This window comes from Microtus ochrogaster, unplaced genomic scaffold, assembly GCF_000317375.1.
Source record: "Microtus ochrogaster isolate Prairie Vole_2 unplaced genomic scaffold, MicOch1.0 UNK4, whole genome shotgun sequence".
In the NCBI taxonomy this organism is placed as follows: Eukaryota; Metazoa; Chordata; class Mammalia; order Rodentia; family Cricetidae; genus Microtus; species Microtus ochrogaster.
The window spans coordinates 13,607,069-13,628,060 of NW_004949102.1; the positions used below are offsets into that span (position 1 = coordinate 13,607,069).

Consider the following 20,992-nt stretch of genomic DNA (forward strand, 5'->3'; position numbering starts at 1 on the left):
CCTCTACTTCCCCCACTTTGATACTCTCTAGACCCTCCCAGCACATCTTCTCCCAACTTATGTGGGATCCACTGAGTCCAATTAGTGATTCATGCTGCACATGGATGCGGGACTTTCCACTGTCTTGCCCAATCTACCAGGGACCAAAACACCAAAGAAAGTATTCTCCTTTCTCAGCACCCATCAGCTGCCAGTTCATCTTACTTTCAAAACTTGTCCTCCCAGAGTCTTGGTCCCACATCTTCTCATCCCAGAAGTTACCACAACCTCCTTCTCACTTGTCCCACCCAGTGAGGATCTCAGAACCTTCCTAGGTACCTCAACCCCGCCGTACCCCTTCCTCTCAAACTAAGAGACCTGCAGTCCCTTGTGTCAACACGGCTGTTCCTTCCCTTTTCATCTTTCCTATCATATTTCAAAGGCTCTGGTTAGAGAACATTAAACTTTAATATCTGGTGGCTTATAAAGCTGAGTGCATCCTAATAAGTAAAGAAATCGTTATCTAAGAATTTTATTTCCTTTCAGAATTTCTATTCAAAGCCGGGGAGGTACCTTAGCAGCAGGAATCTTGCCTTCCATGTGCAAAGCTCTGGTTTTGATCTTCAGAACACAGTATAAGAGTCAAACTTAAAGACTCACATCCCATGACTTGGAATGGACCTCTGTCCCTGCCCTTGAGTTTATAGACCGCCAGATCTGTAGTCTCTATTTATAGCAAGTTCCCATCTGGTCCAGCTCCCAGGGTCATCATGAAAGTGAACGAGAGGGAAGCACAAGCATGCAGGTGATACGCAGGCAAAGGGGAACATGAGAACAGGGCTGGAAACTTCCTCCCATGGAGACGGAAACGGGGCAGGTCCTCACCTCGTGACTCGTGGAACTCCAGGGTGACGTGAGCATCAAATCCGAGGCTGAAGTAATTATTGAAGACATTCAGGGGAAGCTGAAAGGATAGACAAATGTGACGTTGACATTGTGCACAGCCAACTAGAAGATACCAACCTCGGCCCAACACCAGACCCTATCTCTGAGGCAGCCTGTGGGACACAGGTCCGTCACTTCTCACCAGAGAGCGTGTTTATGGACAAGACACAGAGGCTCTTGAGTTAACTCATTAATGAAAGCTCAAATCAAGAAATCTCACAAGTCATAAACCATAAAGGAAATAAGAGGCACAAATACAAACTACTAAGCAAGAGTCATTCCTGCGCATGGGGCAATAAGCTGGGGGGTTTCTCATTTGTAACAATGAGCTACAAAGAGAGATTGATTCCACGAATTTAGAAAATGGACTCGACTGCTAGATCCATTCTGATTTCCCTAACCAGTGGATGCACCTTTTTCAAGAGTTTTACATTCAACGCACAAATACTGCAGCCTGAAATAAACAATTGACATGTAATCTATTTGGAAAGGGTATTTTTGCTTTGTTTTCACAAACCTCAATATAAGAAATAAAGCAGTGAAAGCCATTTGATTTGTATCAGCCATTGCTGACAGAAAGAAAAACAATAGCCATATAGATGTCATATATATGTATGTGTGTATATATACATATATATATGTGTGTGTGAAATATATAAAGATATAATCCAGATTCCCACTTGGTTAACCTTGTATCTTTAATATGACAACCATACAACCATATAGAGAACACATAATTCTTTTTCTCCTGTATTCTTTGAGTCCCTGGCTTTTCTTGTGAGCCACTAAGAAAGAACGCCGTGAAGCCCGAGAGCCCCGACTGAAATTGCAAACATGATGTCATCTGAAAGCTTCAGTTCAATATGAGCACAACCAGAATAGCACACAGAGAGTGCGAGGAAGGAAAGGGTAATTGCCCACATTTCTCTCCGTGGCTCAAAATGCAGGATAAATACAAATTTAAAGAGGCAACATCCCTAGAGAATTGTCAGGTTATGTCCCAAACTGAACTGCACCCTTTCGCCATTAGAAATATGTGTTGAAACCTTCGAAGTTTCAAAGTCATTTGTTAGAGTGTGTACATACTTCTTACTGATCGGGACGATTCCCTGGTAAGCTGCAGGGAAAACATTAACCCATTAAAAGAGGGCAGAAGAAGACAGCCTTGATGTCGGTTTCTGATGAAGAGAAAGGGGGACCCTGCATTGTAGCCCCTAAGACTGAGCCTTGATGTGTCAGGAGCTGCATCAGCCCTTAGAACTGGTTTCAACAGTCTACAGAGTGGAGGAACTCAAGCTACACAGAGATGCCAAAAGCATATCTAACTCTTCTGGCTTCATATTTGAGAATGTCCAGTCCCTGTACTTAAACAAAACCCCAGCCCCTGTAAGGACAGCATGGTGACTGTGCCAAAAGCACAGAAACATCCTACCATTTATATTTCTTTGGCTCCAATTCTAACCCGTGTCTTTGCAGCCGCCGATAGCTAAGGAAAACATCTGGTCACAATTCCCCAAGCAATATCCCAATTTAGGTTTGTTTTTAAGGTATTCACATTTTCCAGGAAAATGTGCCCCAATTTTCTACATATCCCCAAACTCCATTCCCAAAGCCCTTTAATTATCTGGATTGACGTTCTCTGGCTGCATCAAGAAGTCTTTCCATTTCTCAAGCGTTTTGGAAAAGAGTTAAATTGTAGGCCCCGCCACTCCACATCTAGCAGAAGGGTCTGAAATTTTCCACTTCCATAGAAGGTCCCCCTCCTTCTACTTCGGTGGTTTTCTATCCAATCTCAATCAAGTCAAATAAATAGTTAAAGGAATAAGATATGCTTATGTTTAAACAATGTTCAGTTGGAAACTCAGTTTCAAGGGAGCAATCCTGATGTCTAGTAGATTTATTAACTTCGGGGGTGGAGTTTAGATGGAAAAAAAACAACAAAAGAGATGAGAAGATGGTTAAGCCAAACATAACACTGTGTGTCTAACATCATTGTCTAGGACTGCGTGGACAATAACCGTGGGCTCAGTGGATGGATCCAAACTAGCAAGGATGCTACTTGAGATGCAGGTGCTGGGGCCTCATCCCTACATTAACTTACTCCATGCCTCTGAAGAGAGACATAATCTTCATCCTAACAAGTGTACCAGGAGACTCTTAAGTCTACAAAATGGCAGGCCCAGTATTACGAAAGAAAAGCAAGGAGTTACTTGGAGGACATGTCTACACAGTGACAAACCAAGTTACTCAGAGATCCAGGTCAGAGTTTACACTCAAGTGCTAAAGCGAGGCTAAGCGTTATTTACAACAATGGCCTTGGTTTGGGTTAGGTTGTTTTGTTTTGTTTTTTCCCATAAAAGCTCACTCACCAAAAGGAAACACCAAGACAGACTACTTCTTTAGGCCATCTCAAGCCCCAAGCAGACGAGGCAATTGGGCTACAGAGAAGGGCTATTTGATGTCAGGCCAGCAAGGTCTAAGGTTTATGTGCTTAGGAACATACATGTATTCCATCTCCTTGTAAGCTGCATGCTTCTAGCTCAAGAGATTAACAACTGTCTCCATGCTTCCCTAGTGTGGAGCCGAGACAGAGGACAGGTCCCTGAGCTCTGGACAAAGGATAACGTCTGAGCCCTGACGGATCTGTGGGGAGGGATCAGGGAGGGGGGTGACTTAAGAGCCAGAATCCCAACGCTATCCTGTTATCTTCTGGAAGGCAGGAGCCCATGAATGTGCCTTAAGGAGTGTGTGTCTTATTGTGATCCATCAGTTGGAGAAGAATCAATCAATCTCATCTCTCTCTCTCAGTTTATTACTATTTTTATTTCTTTGTATGCATGTATGTGTGTCCGCATGCATGCAAGTCTCTACAGAGGTCAGAAGAGGATGCCAGATCCCTTGGAGCTAGACTCCCAGGCAACTGTGAGCCACCAGAGCCAAGAGCTGGGAACTGAACTCCAGCCCTTTGCGGGAGCAGTGAACTCTCTTCACTGCTAAGCTGCCACTCTGGCCCCCGAAGGAAGAACTCCTAACCTTACACACGCCATCTTCAAGTTCTTCTGGTGGCAAGTCTGGGTTTCTCTCCACATGGAGGTTCCAGCGGTCCAGCTGTACAATAGTCCCATCTTCCACCTGGCACAAGATCTTAGAAACAGGCTCATCGGTGTAGCCCTGAGGACAGAATCAGAGCACAGACTCTTGCTGTCTGGATCAGAAAGCCACAATCAATGCCATACCAAAGCAATTGGGAGTCAGTCATAATCCTGCTGGTTTTAAAATGCAAAGGCTGGAAGAGTGAGCTGTTTTACCCATTTAAGTACATTAAGGAGAGCACTGAAAAGAAGGGCAAATTGCAGGAACTAGCTTTGCCTTATCTAAGTGAAGGCACCAAGAACCAGCGGGTGTGGGAAAGAGGGGGAGCGTGAAGGAAGATGGAAGGTCCTATCTCATTCACCAATCCCTGATCGTGTGTTGGGATGCCACCAGCTACAGCCTGAGGCAAGTCAGCCCAGAAGCAGGGCTGCTGAGAGTGCTGCTCTCCTGGAGAGCTGATAGTGACAGCATGGCTATTCAAGGTCGCTGGATTTGGATAAGAGAAACTGACATAAGTAATAGGTTAGTTGTTTCATGTAAGAGCCTTTGTTTTTGTATCAGCTATTGATAAAGAAAAAGAAGTAAAGCAAAATATAACAACAAAAAATACTTTGATAGGTTAATTCTGCTACAGGGTCAGCTCAGTGTCTGCCATGGATCTGAAGATCACTGTCCTACAAAACAGAAACCAGGCAATGAGTGGCCTAATAAGAGGGTCTTAGCAAGTTGGCAAGCAAACATGTTAGTGTCTTTTAAAAATATTTTAAGCTAGGCAGCAGTGGCTCGCGCCTTTAATTCCAGCACTTGGGAGGCCGTGAGTTCGAGGCCAGCCTGGTCTACAGAACAAGTACCAGGACAGGCTCCAAAGCTACACAGAGAAATCCAATCTCAAAAAAACAAAACAGAAAAGGAAAAAAATTTATTCTCCCACTATTTCCTACATGTGTATAATGTATTTTGGTCATACTCTCCCCACCCCACCACCCTGCTATTCTCCTTTCGCTCCCTCCAACCTCTTCCTCTCTTCCCAAACCCCTTTCTAATTTTCATGTCTTTTTCCTAATGGTCCACCGAGTTTAATTAGAGCTCCTTGGATGTGGGGTGATTAGCTGGAGCATGAGCTGTTTACCAGGGACTACATCACTGAAGAAAAATTACTACCCCCAGCAGCTTTTAATGCTAATAGCTCCTGGGCTGGGTGTGTTAGTAGCTTCTTAAATATCAGTGCAGTAAGATAAATATACACACAGACTAGTCAGTTAATGATGGGGGTGGGGGGGCTTCCCTCACAACTTCCAGAGAATCAGTCAGCAGAGGAAGGGCAACAGGATATACTGGAACCATCAAAGCTACAACAGCAATGATCAGAAAATCTCCACATTCAAAAGCGGTAGTGCCTGTCTCAAATAATAGGTCTGAAGACTAAACCAGATTTGCAGTTACGGCCAGGGCTAAGGGTTAGAATGACTACAAATCTGCACTATTGTTTCCCATGAACACTTGAGGCCAACCCAACAACCACCCTATCTGTGTACGAAGGATGTGTTTGACTCATATAAGACTCCCTCCCTCCTTTCAGTTTAAACTGAAGAAGCTACAAACAAACAGGCAACTGGAGCCCCATGTCTGACTTGTTCCTGGGTGATAGCAGCAACCTACTGCTTCTAGTAGTGAGCACAGAGTAGTCTGGCGGTATGGTTTGCTTCTCCAGGGTAGGAGCAGCCACCTTCAGTTCTTACCCCTCCCCAGTTGAGCGTCCGAGCCAGGTCATTCCCAGTCCCCAGTGGAAGCACCCCCACAGGAGGCTGTGGGCTCAGCTGCAGCTCATCCAGGATGGAAAGGATCCAGCCCACCTACAGACACATGGGGGACCAGAAGAGAGAAAAGAAAGACAATAAGTCACCAAGAAAGAACCTACAGGAGGCTGGAAAGATCAAAATTCTTAAACCGCATGTTTAATCCAGCCATCAGGGAACAAAATCTGAAGTCAGATTACTTCAAGTGGTTTCAAAATGGCCAACCCTTTAATAGGAAAAAGACCACTTTATGCATGCTCTATTATATAAGCAAATTGGGAGCCATTCATCTGCATGTTTATCTAGATATGCACTTTAAAATGTAGGAGAATTTAAGGCCATGTAGAGGGGTAATATAACGGAGCATCAGAGAGAATATAAAACTCAGAATCAGACTAAATGTTAACCCTGGCTCAGAGAGGCCACAGAACCTTGATTTTAAATTGCATAACTGCACAGAGACTCATTCATCTGATTTTCAAAATGAGATAATGATACCCACCCCACAGGACCATTTACATCTTAAACGGCAATGCGTGTACAGACCAGAACCTTGTCTACGACCCGTGAGGGCACTCTTTAGATGACAACCCTCCACAGCATCAGTTTAGAAACTCCTAGTTTTTCTTAACTCTTCCTATATTTTCTTTACTGATTCACAATGAAAACATAATAAGGCAAGGACATAGCATCTAATATAAATTTAGGCAGAAAGTACATATTTGCAGACTAGAATCACGTGTTCCACTTAACCTTTGTTCCAGGAGAAATAATGCTTTGAATGTAGCCATATTACAATTTAGACAAACAGCTCCAAGCCCAAGAGTAGCAAAAAGAAACCTACAAATCTTCATGACATCACATAGACCCATGTTCTCTAGGTCCTCCTAAGAATTTTCAGCTATGGCTTTCACAGCGCAGCTACACTCACAAAGAGATGACTTTAAAAGTGACGGCTTCAGTTCCCCACTGCATACTAACCAATTTTATCTCAAATTTAGAAGAAAAAAAGTCTTCTATAAACTACAGAATTCTTGGCCTACTCTTCAATGATAGATGAAATTTATTATCTCACTGGTTCATTCAAGAGTTCAGCAAAATAGTGACATATCTTTATTCTATACTTATCTGAGTGTCACGATTGTTTTGAAAACAACATGCTAGCAGTGCATTTAATGAACTCTACCAACTGTATGCACAACAGAGCAGAGCAACTGAAACAAAGAGATTCATGAGGTGAGCTATGCTAGATAAAACAAAATGGCTGCCCTCAGAGTTCACGCTAATAAGAGATGGTACACCGATTACAATATCCATGCTATCCTCAAGCAAAATTATTTAACAAATTACAATATTAAACTTCAAAATGTCAGGATGAAGTCGTTAATAGTGTTAACCTAAAAAGACTCTGTAAGATAGTTTAATTTTAGTTTCCACGTTATAAGAGAGTTGAATGGTCAGGTGACATTAATGTTGTGTCATTCATACCTTAGAACTGCCATTCATAATTAGGTAAGACTGATAAGACCAGGTAGTGAGGCGCGTCTCTTCACTACTGCAGAGTGCTAAGTTTTCACAAAGAGATGAGCACAACTGGGCATGCTGGCACATGCCTACAGTTCCAAACTCCCCAGGAGGCTGAGGGAGAAAGATGGCAAGTGAGGCTAGCCTAGGCAATGTATGAGACCCATCTCAAGACAAAAGAAAATAAGGAGGTGTCTGGAATATTGATCAATGGTAAATCACCTGCTAGGCATGCCCAAAGCTTAGGTTCAGTTCCTAGCACCACAAAAGTAATAAGAAAATCGATAATATTAAACTCAGTTCTAGAAATGGCCTGTCTTAGAGGTGGCACATTGTGATTTTTGGCATCTCTGGAACTAGAGAAAGCTCAGAAACTAATGACTCAAAGCCAGGTGTGGTATCACTCATCTGTAGACCCATTTATCCAGGAGCCTAAAGCAGGAAGGATTGCTCAAGTTTAGGAGTTCAAAACCAGCCTGGGTAACTGATTAAGAGTAACTCCTACCTCAGAAAAAGAAAAACAGGGAAAAAAAACAGAGGAAAAAATGTTAAATCAAATCCATCTAACCTGCAGATTTTTCCCTAGACCCAGAAAGACCTTGTGATTTTTCCACAGCAAATGCAGAGACAGAGAGAGAGTGGCCGCAACTCCATCTGAAACCCCTTCTCCTCCAAGGCATCCCAGGATGTAAGCCTTGCCATCCACCACAGAAGCCAGAGGCATGCTTGCTTTCTAGAACAGCACACTAAATGTAATACATTAAAAATACAGCCCCTTGTAAGTCTCATAAGTCACTCCTGGACCATCCTTCGGTTGTGACCTGGGTTTCTTTAGCTCCTCTTGCACACATAGCCCCAGTAAGTGTTTCAGATGCTAAGTCAGCTCTCACAGCTGTGTTAGATGTCATTTGGGTACCAGCGGAAGGACCACTAGACACAACGAGGGCGAAAAGTTCTAGGAAACTTCAGGAAGCAAGTGGAAGGTCACCAAAGAGGGCACAAGCATCCAGAATGCTCAAGGCACACACATAACACAGTACTGAGAAAAACCAGCTCTGTGCATATGCAACAGAACTCAGAAGCCAATTCAACAACCAATCCAGAGAAGAAAAATGGGAGCTTCCCTAAAACTTCTCTGAGAGATGGTTATTCACCCTCCTCTTTTCTGGCTCAGATTTAAGTAACAAATTGGTCTTATTTTAGGTGGCCTATGTCTCTGTTTCCTCTGGGAAGGCAGTTATATTACTTTACACTTATGACATCCGATTTTATTCTAAACACAGCAGTGACAGAGGAAAGAGGTGAGAACGACGTATCTTCTCGGTCCATCCACAAAACACAAAGTATCACAGGTGAGGTAAAGGCTCAGAGCAGCCTGCCTCCAGATCCTAGAGGGACTCTGGTTTGCCCTCAATAATAAAGAGGAATGAACACACCCCCTGCTGGTAGGAGGCCGAACTGACGCCAGTGCCTGCCCTCTAGACCAGAAAGGATGGATGGGACGGAGTGAAGGTGACTGTGGCTTGTTATATCTGGAAGAAACTGAGAAAGGCTCTGACTGGCAAACAGGCCGACTGCCCAGTAACCCAGGATTGTCTTTCTAGCATGGGAGCCTTCGCTACCTACAGCAAACACAGCTCAAGTCTGATAACTCTTAAACTGCTCTGTAAGGAAAAGAAACAGAGATAGGAAGTGAAAAGCCAACAACTGCCTCTGAACATGAGCCTACAAAGAAAAATGCTAAGTCACTGGAAGGCTCATGCCGAAAGGGACGGGAAAGTAAGAGGATTAGCCACAAACTGCAAAGTTCCAAATGACTTTGAGAAGCGTCCCATGACTTCCTGTGATGAGTGTACAGTTGCCAATCAAACCTTCTTAGGCTCAGCTGCTGTCTGCTTTCTCAAAAAGAGTTTCCCAAGAGCTCTGCTTGATCTGCGCTCAGCTCCACACAGAGCCCTGGGGGCTTGAGGATTTCGTACCTTCCTCTCCAAAGGACTGAGCATAATTCTTCAGACATGCACACAAAGACTTTTTACTTTGCCAAATGGATGTGCATGAATTATGTACCTGTTTGTGCCTGTGTCTATGTGTGTGTTCACATGCATGTGTAAATTCACACGCATGTACGTGTGCATGTGTGTATTTCAATGATCAGATCATTTTCCTTGACTCTGAGCGGGCCACCTTATATTTCACTGCTATTGTCCTCACCAAATAACATCATATGCCTTTGACAACACTTTTATTGTCTTGCTATTCTTGTGGATGCCCACGGTCACACAGATGGCCCTCTGGCTGGGGGGAAGCAGCATCTACCCTTGGAGTAGTCCCAAATGGTTTCGGTTTATTTTCCCCTCTTTTCAAGAAGTAGGCTGTTACTACTCAACATCCAGTTACCCAGAAGGTAGCTCAGCAGTGAGTCAGAGGGCACGGAATCAGACAGAGACACTGACATTGCCATGGAGTTCCGGTGGGCACTGGAGTAGACACGTCACTCAGCTCACTCCTTCCTCGTCTGTAAAACAGAGAGCGACTGCGCCTGCCCTTTACTGTCATTTCCCTATCGAGCATGGAGACTACGCTCTGAGCATGCCTGACAGGCAGGAAATGCAACCTACCATTAGCGGCTACACCCAGCTGTGCCTGTTTTCCTGGCCTCCCACTGCACCAGTGAAGGTCACTTCCTAGAAGCAAAAGGAAGAGGAAATCTTCCCTCTACTCTTCTTGAAGGAAGTTGAGCCCTACACTTGACCATCAGACTCCTCACCCTCGTCTGCCTTTAAATCACAGAGTCTGTCTTGTACAAACTATAAATAATACCAGAAGCCAAGCTTCCCTGTAACAGGAAGAGGTCATTAAGAAGAGGTCACAAATGCGCCGCAGCGGAGGAGAAATGAAGGATCTTAGGCAACACCCTATGTGTTTGTCCTTATGAAAACAAAACAAAATTACATAAAAGATCTTGAGGTCCCGGAGATGGGTTTTTGGGGAGGCGGAGCAGGGTCTGCCCCCCTGGTTGTAATCAGAGGCCTTCTGTTGCCATAACCCCAGAAATAAGACAATAAGCTTTTACCTAGGCTCTCCATTTTATTGAGCTTTAATGTTCCCCAAACTATCTGTGGCAGCCCGCTAGCACTTCTCCAACTCATTACCTAATTCAGTGCAACAGACAGTGCTTAATATACTTTCCCCAAACCAATGGAGAAAGTTATCCTGATTGAGCCAAAGCATCTCCAGCTTGCAGAATTCCGCCCTCCCTTCCTCAGGACCAGCAGGACTGGCAGACTGAGAACACCAGGTCCTCCCGCCTCGCCTCTTGCCTGAGCAGGCACAGCATTGCAAGAGCAGCTGGCCAATGCTGCCACCACCTGCCTGTGCTCCGCTCTTGCGGTCGCAGAAGGACACTGAGGAATATCTGCCTTCTGCTGTGCGCTGACATCAGATGGGACTGAGGGGTGCTGTGACAGTGAACTGGCATTTTTCTCTAATAGAACAGGCATACGCTGGCTGTCTTGTGTGCAGCAGAAAAGAGTGAAGGACACAGGTATAGGGAGACCAAGGGAGAAGAACAGTGACCTTCCTCCACTCTCAAAGAAAAGTAAGGTGCAGTATTGGACTCTGACAGGCACACAGTAAGCCTTAGCCCTCTGTATCTAGACTCTAAATTCTGGGGCTTCTGTATCAGGGATTTTAAACACTGTGGACTAAGGTATTCGAGCCTGCATTCATGTTTGTACTGCAGGCACATGCTTTCTTCTTGCCACCGTTCACTAACAGTGCAGCTGCTCACACAGCAGTTACATAGCATAGGGGTGATGCACGGTCTAGAGAGGGTTTGAGGCATACACAAGAACGCATGTAGGTTCCCCACAAAGGTGACATCATTTTACATCAAGGTTTGTACATCAGCCAGGTTGGTATCAGGGGTCCTAAAAGCAAAGCAGCCCCCCATGAATGCCAAGGGAGAGCTAAACAATCCTTTCTCTTTCAACATTTTATATGCTTAACTTTTAGTTTATGAGCTTCATAAACTAAAGAAGTATGATTAAAATTAAACCAGGGAAATAATCAAGACAACATAAAGTTTATTCATCCACTCGTTAATGCCGATGAATGCATGATGAGGATCCACCCTGTGCTCTATCAGGCAAGGGTAGAATGCAGAGAGCCTGAGGCAAAGGAAGGAAAGAGGCCCTGATTCTATAAGGAGCCCCAGTTGGCGTGCCTATGGCAGAAGTCACTGACATCATGTGCTCTTCCACGTGCAAGCCAAGTAACCAGCACAGGGCACGGGCAGTGTGTAAAGACACGAATGTACAACCTGGCCAAACAGTGATTACTTCTAGTTTCTAGGCTTTATCTCAGCCTAGGGATCAACAACAGAGCCACACCAGCTGACTCACATCGATATGCCTAGGATGTGGGCAAACCAGTTGCAAAGAGACCACAGCTGTACTATCTGGAGATGAAGCCACCGGCCACTGAATGGCAGAGCCACACACACAGTGTGTTGTCTATCTGCAGTATCAGTCAGATTTCAAAGACACTGAAAGTAGCACACGAAAGAGTCATGGTACATTTATATCTTGCATGCTGGGGTGTTTTCTATAAATTTCCAATGAAATATGACACAAAATTTGCCTAATTCTTTTTAATTTTCCTCTTAAAAGTGCCTTCTAGAGATAGTCAAATTGCAAATACGGTTTAACCGCAATGCCCCCGAATAGCAGTGTTCTGAGTTACTGCACCTCTGGCTTTGAGGAACCCTAGAGATCCTCAAGAGTTGTCTTTGCAGGTTTCCAACATCAGAGAAACAGTGGGAAAGCCACCTTTCCATATCTAGTTCCAAGTGCATCTGGGAAGGAGAGATCACTCTCTCTCCCTTGCGTGTTTTATTAACATACAGTCAAAACAACCGATATCGAAGCCTAAAAACTTCTCCCAAAAATAATACAAACTTTCACGTGTTACATAACATGTCACACACTTGACATGGTGAATGATTAACATGTCAGCTACAGCAGCAGCCAGAAACGTTCCATCTGCGACTCCTTCTTCAGTCTTGCCATCACTTTATAGAATTCTGACAGCATCTACAGTGATGGATGTGCTCCCTAACTGAAGGCTGCAGATCTCATGTCAAATATGGACCCAATGCACTGAGAATTACACCCCACTTGCTTAAAGCTTGCAATTTCCCCCATGGATCCACTAGGCTGTCTCTTTATATAAATTCTGCCTCTGCGCAAAACAAAAGTTCTACATTGCAGAGGTTGGAGAGATGGCTCAGCAGATTAAGGACCCTGGCTGCTCTTCTGGAGGACCAGGGTTTGGTTCCCCACGCCCACATAGTAGCTCACAACCATCCATCCATATCCCCAGTTCCAGGGGAGTAGAGGCCTTGGCTTCTGCCATCACCAGGCATAAACATGGTATACATGCGTACATGCAGGCAAAACATTCATACACATAAAAATTTGAAAATCTTCCCATTCCAAACTGTCGATCACAAATGATAAACATTTCATAAACCTCATAGATCTTCACAATCACCTCATCTTAACATGGAAAAGACATGAAGTAAAACTGAGTTGATATAGTAGCTAATCCAAGCTTTTATTCTCACAGATGGGACAAAACTGATGAGTCTATGAAATGCCCAGGGTAAGCATGCTGCGTTCATTTCAGACATGACAATTACCAGTGGCCATGAACTCCGAGCACAAATTACTGGTGTATTGTGAGTCAGAACAAGAACACTGAAGTTAGGAGCACAATAAAGTCCCTATGAGGAAAAGGGGCCCAGCACGTGAAGACATACTCAGGGTTCTGTAGCGGTCATTGACAGCGATGTGAATGACAACAAGATGGCAAAGAAGAGCACGCTATGCACGGCAGAGGAAGCAGTGAGGACAGCAGGGGGAGTCCACAGACACGGGTGCTGGGGCCGAATCTCCCGTTGGCAGTTCTCACGGCATGACACAGTTCCATTCACTGCTCTCAGGTTTCCTCTCTGTTTGCTTTCTTTTGTTTTTTTTGTTTTTCCCGAACGCCCTATTGACATTGCTTTCTTGAAGACATCATTATTTCCTGGTCTTCAACAAATACTAATTGCTCAGTTTCCTCTTAAAGTTTATGTCTGGCTCTGACCTGAAACTCTGTTTGATGTTTGTTTTCTTGACGGAACAAACTTCTTACTTTCCTTCTATTCTTCTATCATTTTTTTTTCCAGTTTTCTTCAGGACTTTAGCTCGAGGTTCATAACGTTCTCATAAGGGTTGGGGCTTGGCTCTCTTCCTATCATGTAAAGATTAAAATCCCATCCTTCAAAATATGTACCTGACTGTGGAGAAAGTCAGTACTCTATGACCTAACTCTGAGTTTCGTATCTGTACGTGCCTTGGAGAGAACACAACAAAGGGATGAGGACGGGGGACCAGCAGGAGGTGGATGCAGGGGAGCAGTGGATACAGGGGGATGGGTGAGGGGTGAACAGAGTCGGGGTGGATCTGCAGCTTAGGAACCCTGAGTGGGCTCTGCATGTAACTTAATAAAGAACTTGAGTCCACGTCCGCAGACATGCCCTCAAGTTCTGTCTAGCTATCCCTGAGACTCAGAGGAGAAAAGAGGAGAGTGGGGAGCGGAAGTCACCGAGGAAGACAGAGACGCTAAGGTAAGGAGGGTAACTGCGGCCAGCTCACAATGAATTTCACCTTGCATTAAACTCAGCCCATGAGTTGGTGATAGGATGAAGAATTTTCTGGATCTAGTACCAGAGGAGTTATCTGGATAGAATTCTTAATATAGGAAACCAATAAAATTGAATTCTAGTGTTGGAACTTGGAAAATGCTCACCCAGCCTCACTGTGGCATTCTGGGTGCATTGAAATGAAAGACACAGACAGCAAAGACTTGGCTCTGACTTTCCTCCGTGGCTCCCTCACTCTTCCCAGGGTGAGTCACAGAAATGAGAACTCCTCCTCACTGAGGGAGCTCGAAAGCTAGAACCCCTTGCCCTAAAGCACTCAATAGAGTTTAAAAACACAACTCTAATCTTCCCCTGCCTTTCTGCCCAGGAGCTGGTCAAAAGTTCTGATTGGCCTCATCTGACAGGAGAGCAGAAGATCCATGTGCAGAAGGGGTCCTGCCCCACTCCTGGGAGGAGGGAAGGCTACAGAGTCCAAGAAGGATCTGAAAAGGCATCCTTGCTGGGTGCCCCCCACCAGCCCAGGACCAATGGTCTTCAGCAAATCTAAGCAGAGGAGCAATTCGTTGTTCCTACATCTTTAAGTCTTCAGACTAAAGCACCCCTTGTCAATAAAACTTGGATTAAATAAATTCGCCACCATTTTCTCTGCTTGTTTGTCATCTGCTCTGGACATCAGCTGTGACCCTTAGAGTAGAAAGAAAGGAACCACGACCTTTTCACTCTGCGCTAACATATCCCCAACAGGACCTGTAACCACTGCAGAGTTAGCAGGCACTGTGGGAGGAAATCTATCACAAAATACAATTAGGGAAAGATGGGATGATGTTGTCGTCTTCTGCTGTGAAAGACACCAGATCAAAAGCAACTTACCGAAGGAAAAGGTTTATTTCGCTTGTGCATCTCAATCACAGTCCATCCTTGAGAGACGCCATGACAGGAACTCAGAGGGCAGCAAGCTTCTTAGCTTGCTCCCGGGGGCTTGCTGGCTTGTGCAGCCTTCTTTCTCCTACAACCCAGGACCACCGATCCAGGGGTGGCACCGCCCATAGTGGGCTGGGCCTTCCCACATCAATCATTAATCAAGGCAACATCTTACAGACTCGTCTACAGGCCGTTCTGATGTAAGCATGTTCTCAATGAAGAATCCCTATTTCCAGATATGTCTAGGTTTGTGTCAAATTGATAAAAAAAAAAACTAACCAGCACATGCTTAAAGCACATATGTTTTCTTTTATGCAACATGACATAAAGGATTTTACAAGCTAATAACTGCAAATCTTGAAGAAGGGCAGATGCTATTTTCTCAACTAGGCTATTCCACCAAAATCCAGACGGAGCAAAGGAACCACTGGCGTACCCTATTCCAGTTTCGTTCACTAGGATATACTATGCATTCAGTGCGGTGTCCAGGGCTCCCGGCCTATGAGAGGAGATTCTGTGGCTACCTTCAGGAATAAAACATCATGATTAGAGAGAGGAAGGGAAAGCCAAAGACGGTGCATAAAACATCCTTCGATTCCAAACCGTCAGACTCCGCATCCAGAAGAAAGGTACCCAGACGCACACTCTGTCCTGATTGTCCTTCACCTTTGCCAAATACTCGGAGGCAGAGGCCAAGGGGAGATATGAGACATGACAAGCATGAGCATTCAAGGCAGTAGGACTTAGACCAATTCTATACTTTTCCCAAAAATAAAGACAAACGAGGGGTTGGGACGATGGTTCAGCAGGTACAGTGCTTGCTGCACCAGCATGAGGACCCGAGCTGGAGCTCCAATCCCATAAAACATAGGGAATGGTGGGTGGTGGTGTATACTTTACAATCTCTGCATTGGGATGTGGGGACAGGGGCGGCTTCTTGGCCATGCGGTCAGCCAAAACAGTGTGCTATAGCTCTGTATCACTATCAGTCTCCCCAGAACGGAGCCAGATGTAAGAGAAAGAGCCCCCCACTTCCGCTCTAGGTCAGTTCTCAGGAGGAGCTGGCCACCCTACTGAGACTCCACTCTCCGACCTCAGGCAGTAGAAGCCAGACTCAACCTGCTGGCGGGGCGTGAAAGCTAGCATAGACTTTGCCTTTGAGCCCAGTACTCAGCCTCCAACAACGGGTTCTAATACCAGGCAAAAATCAATATTCCCACAACCAGGCTAGAGCTCACCCACTAACCTCCCAGCATCTGAAAGAGACCAGTACTCCAGAGGGACAGACTCAAGTCTTGGCCTGCCTCACTGCCAATTTTAGAACTGGTCTGGGATGCCTGAAGATTTCATGGGTCCCTGCGGTTGAAAGATCCAGGGGTGGCCCAGCTTGTATAAGTCCTGGTGGACAAGGCACAGACTCTGACCTCAGACTTGAGGCAGCACAGCCCATTCTCAAGCCAGTGCTCACGGATGGAGCCCTAGTCCTGCGTCATCACCACTGGTGCCTAGACATCTTGAGGCTCACTATGAAAGACTCATATTTTGGCCTGCATCCCCTTTGGCTGTGGTATAAGCCTCACACCCAAGACTGCACTGACCCTTTGAGCTCAGGGACTTAAGTACAACCCAAACCTAAAACTGGCATTAGAAACTACATTAGCAACGCTACTCCAATCTTGGCCAGCCTGGTGGGGAGTAAGAGTCCATTTGCTGAGGATAGACCAAATTAGTTAGTCTAGCACAAAGCCTTGGAACCCAGTGCCAGCCAGGACACTGGGAAAGATTGAAAAGCTTCCACTCCCAAGCCTTTGCTAGCAAAAGAGCCTCTAGACCAACCTTGGTGCCAACTGTGACACATGGCCCCCGTCTATCATACTTCCATTTGGGCCAGCATCAGTTTCAGCTGGTTCTAGTTGTCTTAGGTCATAAATCTGTGTCAACCATTCGCAGCTCATAGCATCATGGACCTTGGTGCTACCCCAGTGCTGTCTTGACAAACTGTGGGTTCATAGTAGGAAACAGCTTTGCAGCATGGGTGACCAAGGACCTGATGCTGGTCTCTCTGTGAGGACAGGCAAGTTTCCGTGGATAAGTTTAGGCGAAGCTCAGATCTACAGAGAGGTTTGGGAGTCAATTACTCTTTTTAGGTTATAACTTGGTTCAAGCTGAAATGTGTACCAGGAGGATCAGAAGAAACGTGGTCTTAGACTGCCCTCTAGTGTTAGAACTGTGACAACACACTGAGGGTGAATGCAGGAACCAACAACAAAAGTAACTGCAGAGGTGGGAGGAGCAGCCTAAGAGTTTCTCCAAGGCACAAGCGCAACCAAAAGCCTTCAGCGTCAATGCTCAGGTTGACGTCACAAGCCATCACAAAGAGCTGCCAGGAAACCACAGTCTCACCTACTGTAAAAATAAAGCACAAAAAAGTAGCCATAGTAATTGGGATGAGCCAATGTTTAGACTGGAGATTTAAAAACAGCTGTTTGGAGGAAACTCAAGAAAAGGCAGAGAGAAACGACAAAGATGAAAGAACTTTATTTTTATTTATTTACTGTTTTGTGTGAGTGCCTGTGAGAAAGGCAGGGAGAGGAGCGAGAGAACACAAATGAACAGGTGTGCACCTTGCACGTGCCCGGATGTGCGTGTGAAAGACGGAGGCCCCCTTTTGAGAGTCACCAGGCTTGGCAGCAAGCACCTTTCCCTGCTGAGCCATCTCATTCATTGGACCGTAAAGAAACATAAACAAACAAACAAAACACAGAAATGCTTTAACTGAAAATCCACAGCAAAATTAAAAACTAAGTGTTTAACTAAAGATCCAAATTAAAAATAAATTAAAAAAAAATAAGACAAGCAGTCAAGGGCAGGGCAGGGTGGTCCCGGCAGACGTCTCAGTGAGTAAAGCGCTTGACACACAAACCTGGTGACCTGAGTTTGATCCGCAGGACCATATTCTGCTTGCATGGGGATGATCATAGCTCCTCATTTTACTATCAGTCTGTGACATTATTAGGCAGGAACTGAGCAGCTTCTGAGAGTCTTGTCTATCAACACTTTAAGTTTATTTATTTATTTGCCTTTTGATTGACTGATTGATTGATTGATTGATTGATTGATTGATTCTACTATCCATCTGACAAAGGCTCCAGACTGAACCAGGAACTAAAGAACTCCACTGCAGGAATGCAGCCCAACTTTAAAAAGGCAGCTGCAGTAAACGTTTCTTGAAAGACATCCGAATAGAGAACAGGTCTGTGGGGAAAGCTAATCAAAACCATGATGAGGCAGCATTTGACCTTATAAGAAACTGCTCTCAGAAATGACCAACGGTGACCCAGGGCTGGTGGTGGTGTTCTTGTTTTTACATACTGGCTTAAAAACAAATTTGATTAATAAACCACAGTTATAAAAAAATAAATGGAAAAATGCCAGCTTGTATTTGAAAAGGAATTTAGCCTTCTGTGAAGATCTTTTACCCCAGGGATGGCAATGTCCTTACCCTGCAACAGAAGATGGGGTAGTGCAGGTGAGGGAGTGGACTGTAGAAGGCTGAGCATGGGCCCCGTGACAGCTAAACCCTTCCCAACCTCAGGGGTTATGACTCTCATCAGACAGACAGGAATCCATGCGGGGGCACTGGAAAGACTTGGGCTGAAGAGAGAAGTTTCCCGCAGGAAATCCCGTCAGGAAGACAGATGGGTGAGGGAGCGAATGGATTCTCTTTCAAGGACCTACCGTTCCATCCCCACCGCAGGCCAGAATTCGCAGATTTGGTACCTTCCTGTACAACTCCAACCTGGAGGGGAAACGGAGGGCAGAGTGAGCAAGCACATGGATCTCTGCAGAGAGATAGCACAGGGCAAAATGAATGGGCACTACCCACCGAGGACACGTGTGAGCTACCCATCCCTCAGAACCACGACAACCCAACATCCACATTAGGTCAGAAGCAGACGCGGGTGTTCTGGGACCAACATGGGGATGGGAGCTGGAGTCCTCCCCTCTTCCCATAATTCTCCACTGTCCCATCCTGCCAACCCACATGATCTTTCTATCCAGTGTTTTACTTCCTTTCTTCTTTTTCACTTCCTATCACTCTTCCTTCTCAGAGAAAAACCCAATTAACTGATAATCAATAGTCTTTATGTCTTTCCTCCTTATTTAATTTTGATTAGCTTTTCTTGGGTCCACACTTTCCTCTCTTAATTCTAGATACTTTCAGGAAGATGGAGCAGGCTCACTGCTGTGGTCATTACCTTTCCTCCCTGCCAGCCCTTCGTGGGAGACATCGATGGGCTTGTCTTTAATTTGAATGTGCCCACTTGGGGCCAAATCATTTATCTTTCTGGTTGAATCTCAACAAACACAGTCATTCAGCCTTGCAAAGCCTCCTGCAGAAGGCAGGTGTGGGCAGCTCTGCTTTGGGAAATACCATCTACTCATATATAATAGTGTGGGTTTTCCCGAAAAGATTTCTTGTTCTGCTCTGATCCTTATGAAACATCTACTTAAAATACAATTTAAGTGATAAAAAAAATCTTAATAAATATAAAATCCAAAAGACCACAAGCCAGAGAAGCAGATATTTACTTTAAAGTCAAGAAGCAGTTCTTTGACAAACATTAAGGTCAAGAAGTTTTATGCACAGAGTAATGGAATAATAGAAACATGTTCCATAATACTTATTTCCTTACAAATTTAGAATATTTAATTTCCCCATTTTGATTAGGAACAATATCTTCCAGAAACCATCCGTATTGACAACTCTTTTACTCTGCCATCACTATTTATAGGAGTAAGCACCATCTCATGTTGCCACAACTGTCTTAGTAATGGAACGAGTCTAGGACAGGGAAGCAAATAGCATCAGCAATGTGGCTACTCTTTCCTGCCATGCTGGGTCATGTACACCTAGACCTAATTTTCAACACTTCTAACTAAACACGTAAATATAGAAAGGTGTGGAAGAGATATTAAAATGCCTGTCCCACTGCACTGAGGCATTCAAAGCTACATCTGGTTAATCTCAATACTTCCTATCCCTCCCTCCATCCATCCATCCATCCATCCATTCATCCATCCATCTATCCATCCATTTATCCATTCATCTTTTCTTCTCCTCTCTCTTCTTTCCTCCTCTCTCTCCATTACCCCCACATACACATTCTGGATGCATTCACACACACACAATCTTTCCAGATCAAATGTTTATTCTTACATATGTTGACCCCTTGGTTATAAACTTACATTTCTGTTGAAACGCATCTCCAAAAAGGACACGGATAAACAGAAGGGCAAGGAGCCCTTCCTTATTCCCTGACTTGCTGAGAATAAGTTTTAGCCCTACATACAGAAGCAGCAAGCACTAGAGAAGCAAGTGCTGACCCAACAATTAATCAGACAGTGGTTTGATGAAAATAAATGCAGTGACGGTGGGTGGGTGGCTAAGGTATTAGGAAATTTCAAGCAAAGCAAAATACATGCCAGAAAGTTGCTAAGAGGTGAACAGAAAAACTTCAGTAGGCCATGAGATAATAAATAACCTTGACCCCCAATCCTACAGTCTTCACTAGCCCAAAATTCAGAAGGTCCATAGTGGGGAGGGATTCCAAACTTACGCATCTTTTGGCCCTTCCTGAGAAAGATCGAAGACTTGCCGTGGATTCAGGTACCACATGAACATCTGGAGGACTTTGGTTCCCTATAAAGAAATGAATAAATAAGTAAATACATACATACATATATGCATACATACATACATATAAACATAACATAACACACATAGGAAACAAAATTTCCCAAACTAGAAAATAAAACCTAATCATTCTCTCTTAAGGGCTCTGGAGATATGGCCCAGGGCTTATTGTGCATACCGTTGTGCAGAGGTCTTCCATTCTGTCCCTAGAACTCACTAGGCAGCTCACAACTGTGTAACTCAAGCCCCTCAAAGAGGATCTGGTGCCTGTGGCCTTGGCAGACACACACACACACACACACACACACACACACACACACACACACA

At 44.7% G+C, this 20,992-nt stretch overlaps 1 protein-coding gene across 3 annotated transcripts in view; it reads right to left on the minus strand.

Annotated features, from left to right (window-relative positions):
* The window catches only part of Dgki (diacylglycerol kinase iota), a 446,406-nt gene that overhangs the window by 187,565 nt on the left and 237,849 nt on the right, over positions 1-20,992 (minus strand). For all 3 annotated transcript variants that reach the window (XM_005365831.2, XM_026788536.1, XM_026788537.1), the window contains 5 exons: positions 20,589-20,671; positions 18,706-18,766; positions 5,757-5,870; positions 3,958-4,095; positions 865-943 (listed from right to left, as the gene is read on the minus strand). In XM_005365831.2, coding sequence (XP_005365888.1) covers positions 865-943; positions 3,958-4,095; positions 5,757-5,870; positions 18,706-18,766; positions 20,589-20,671 — 475 coding nt within the window. The remainder of the gene's footprint in view (positions 1-864; positions 944-3,957; positions 4,096-5,756; positions 5,871-18,705; positions 18,767-20,588; positions 20,672-20,992) is intronic.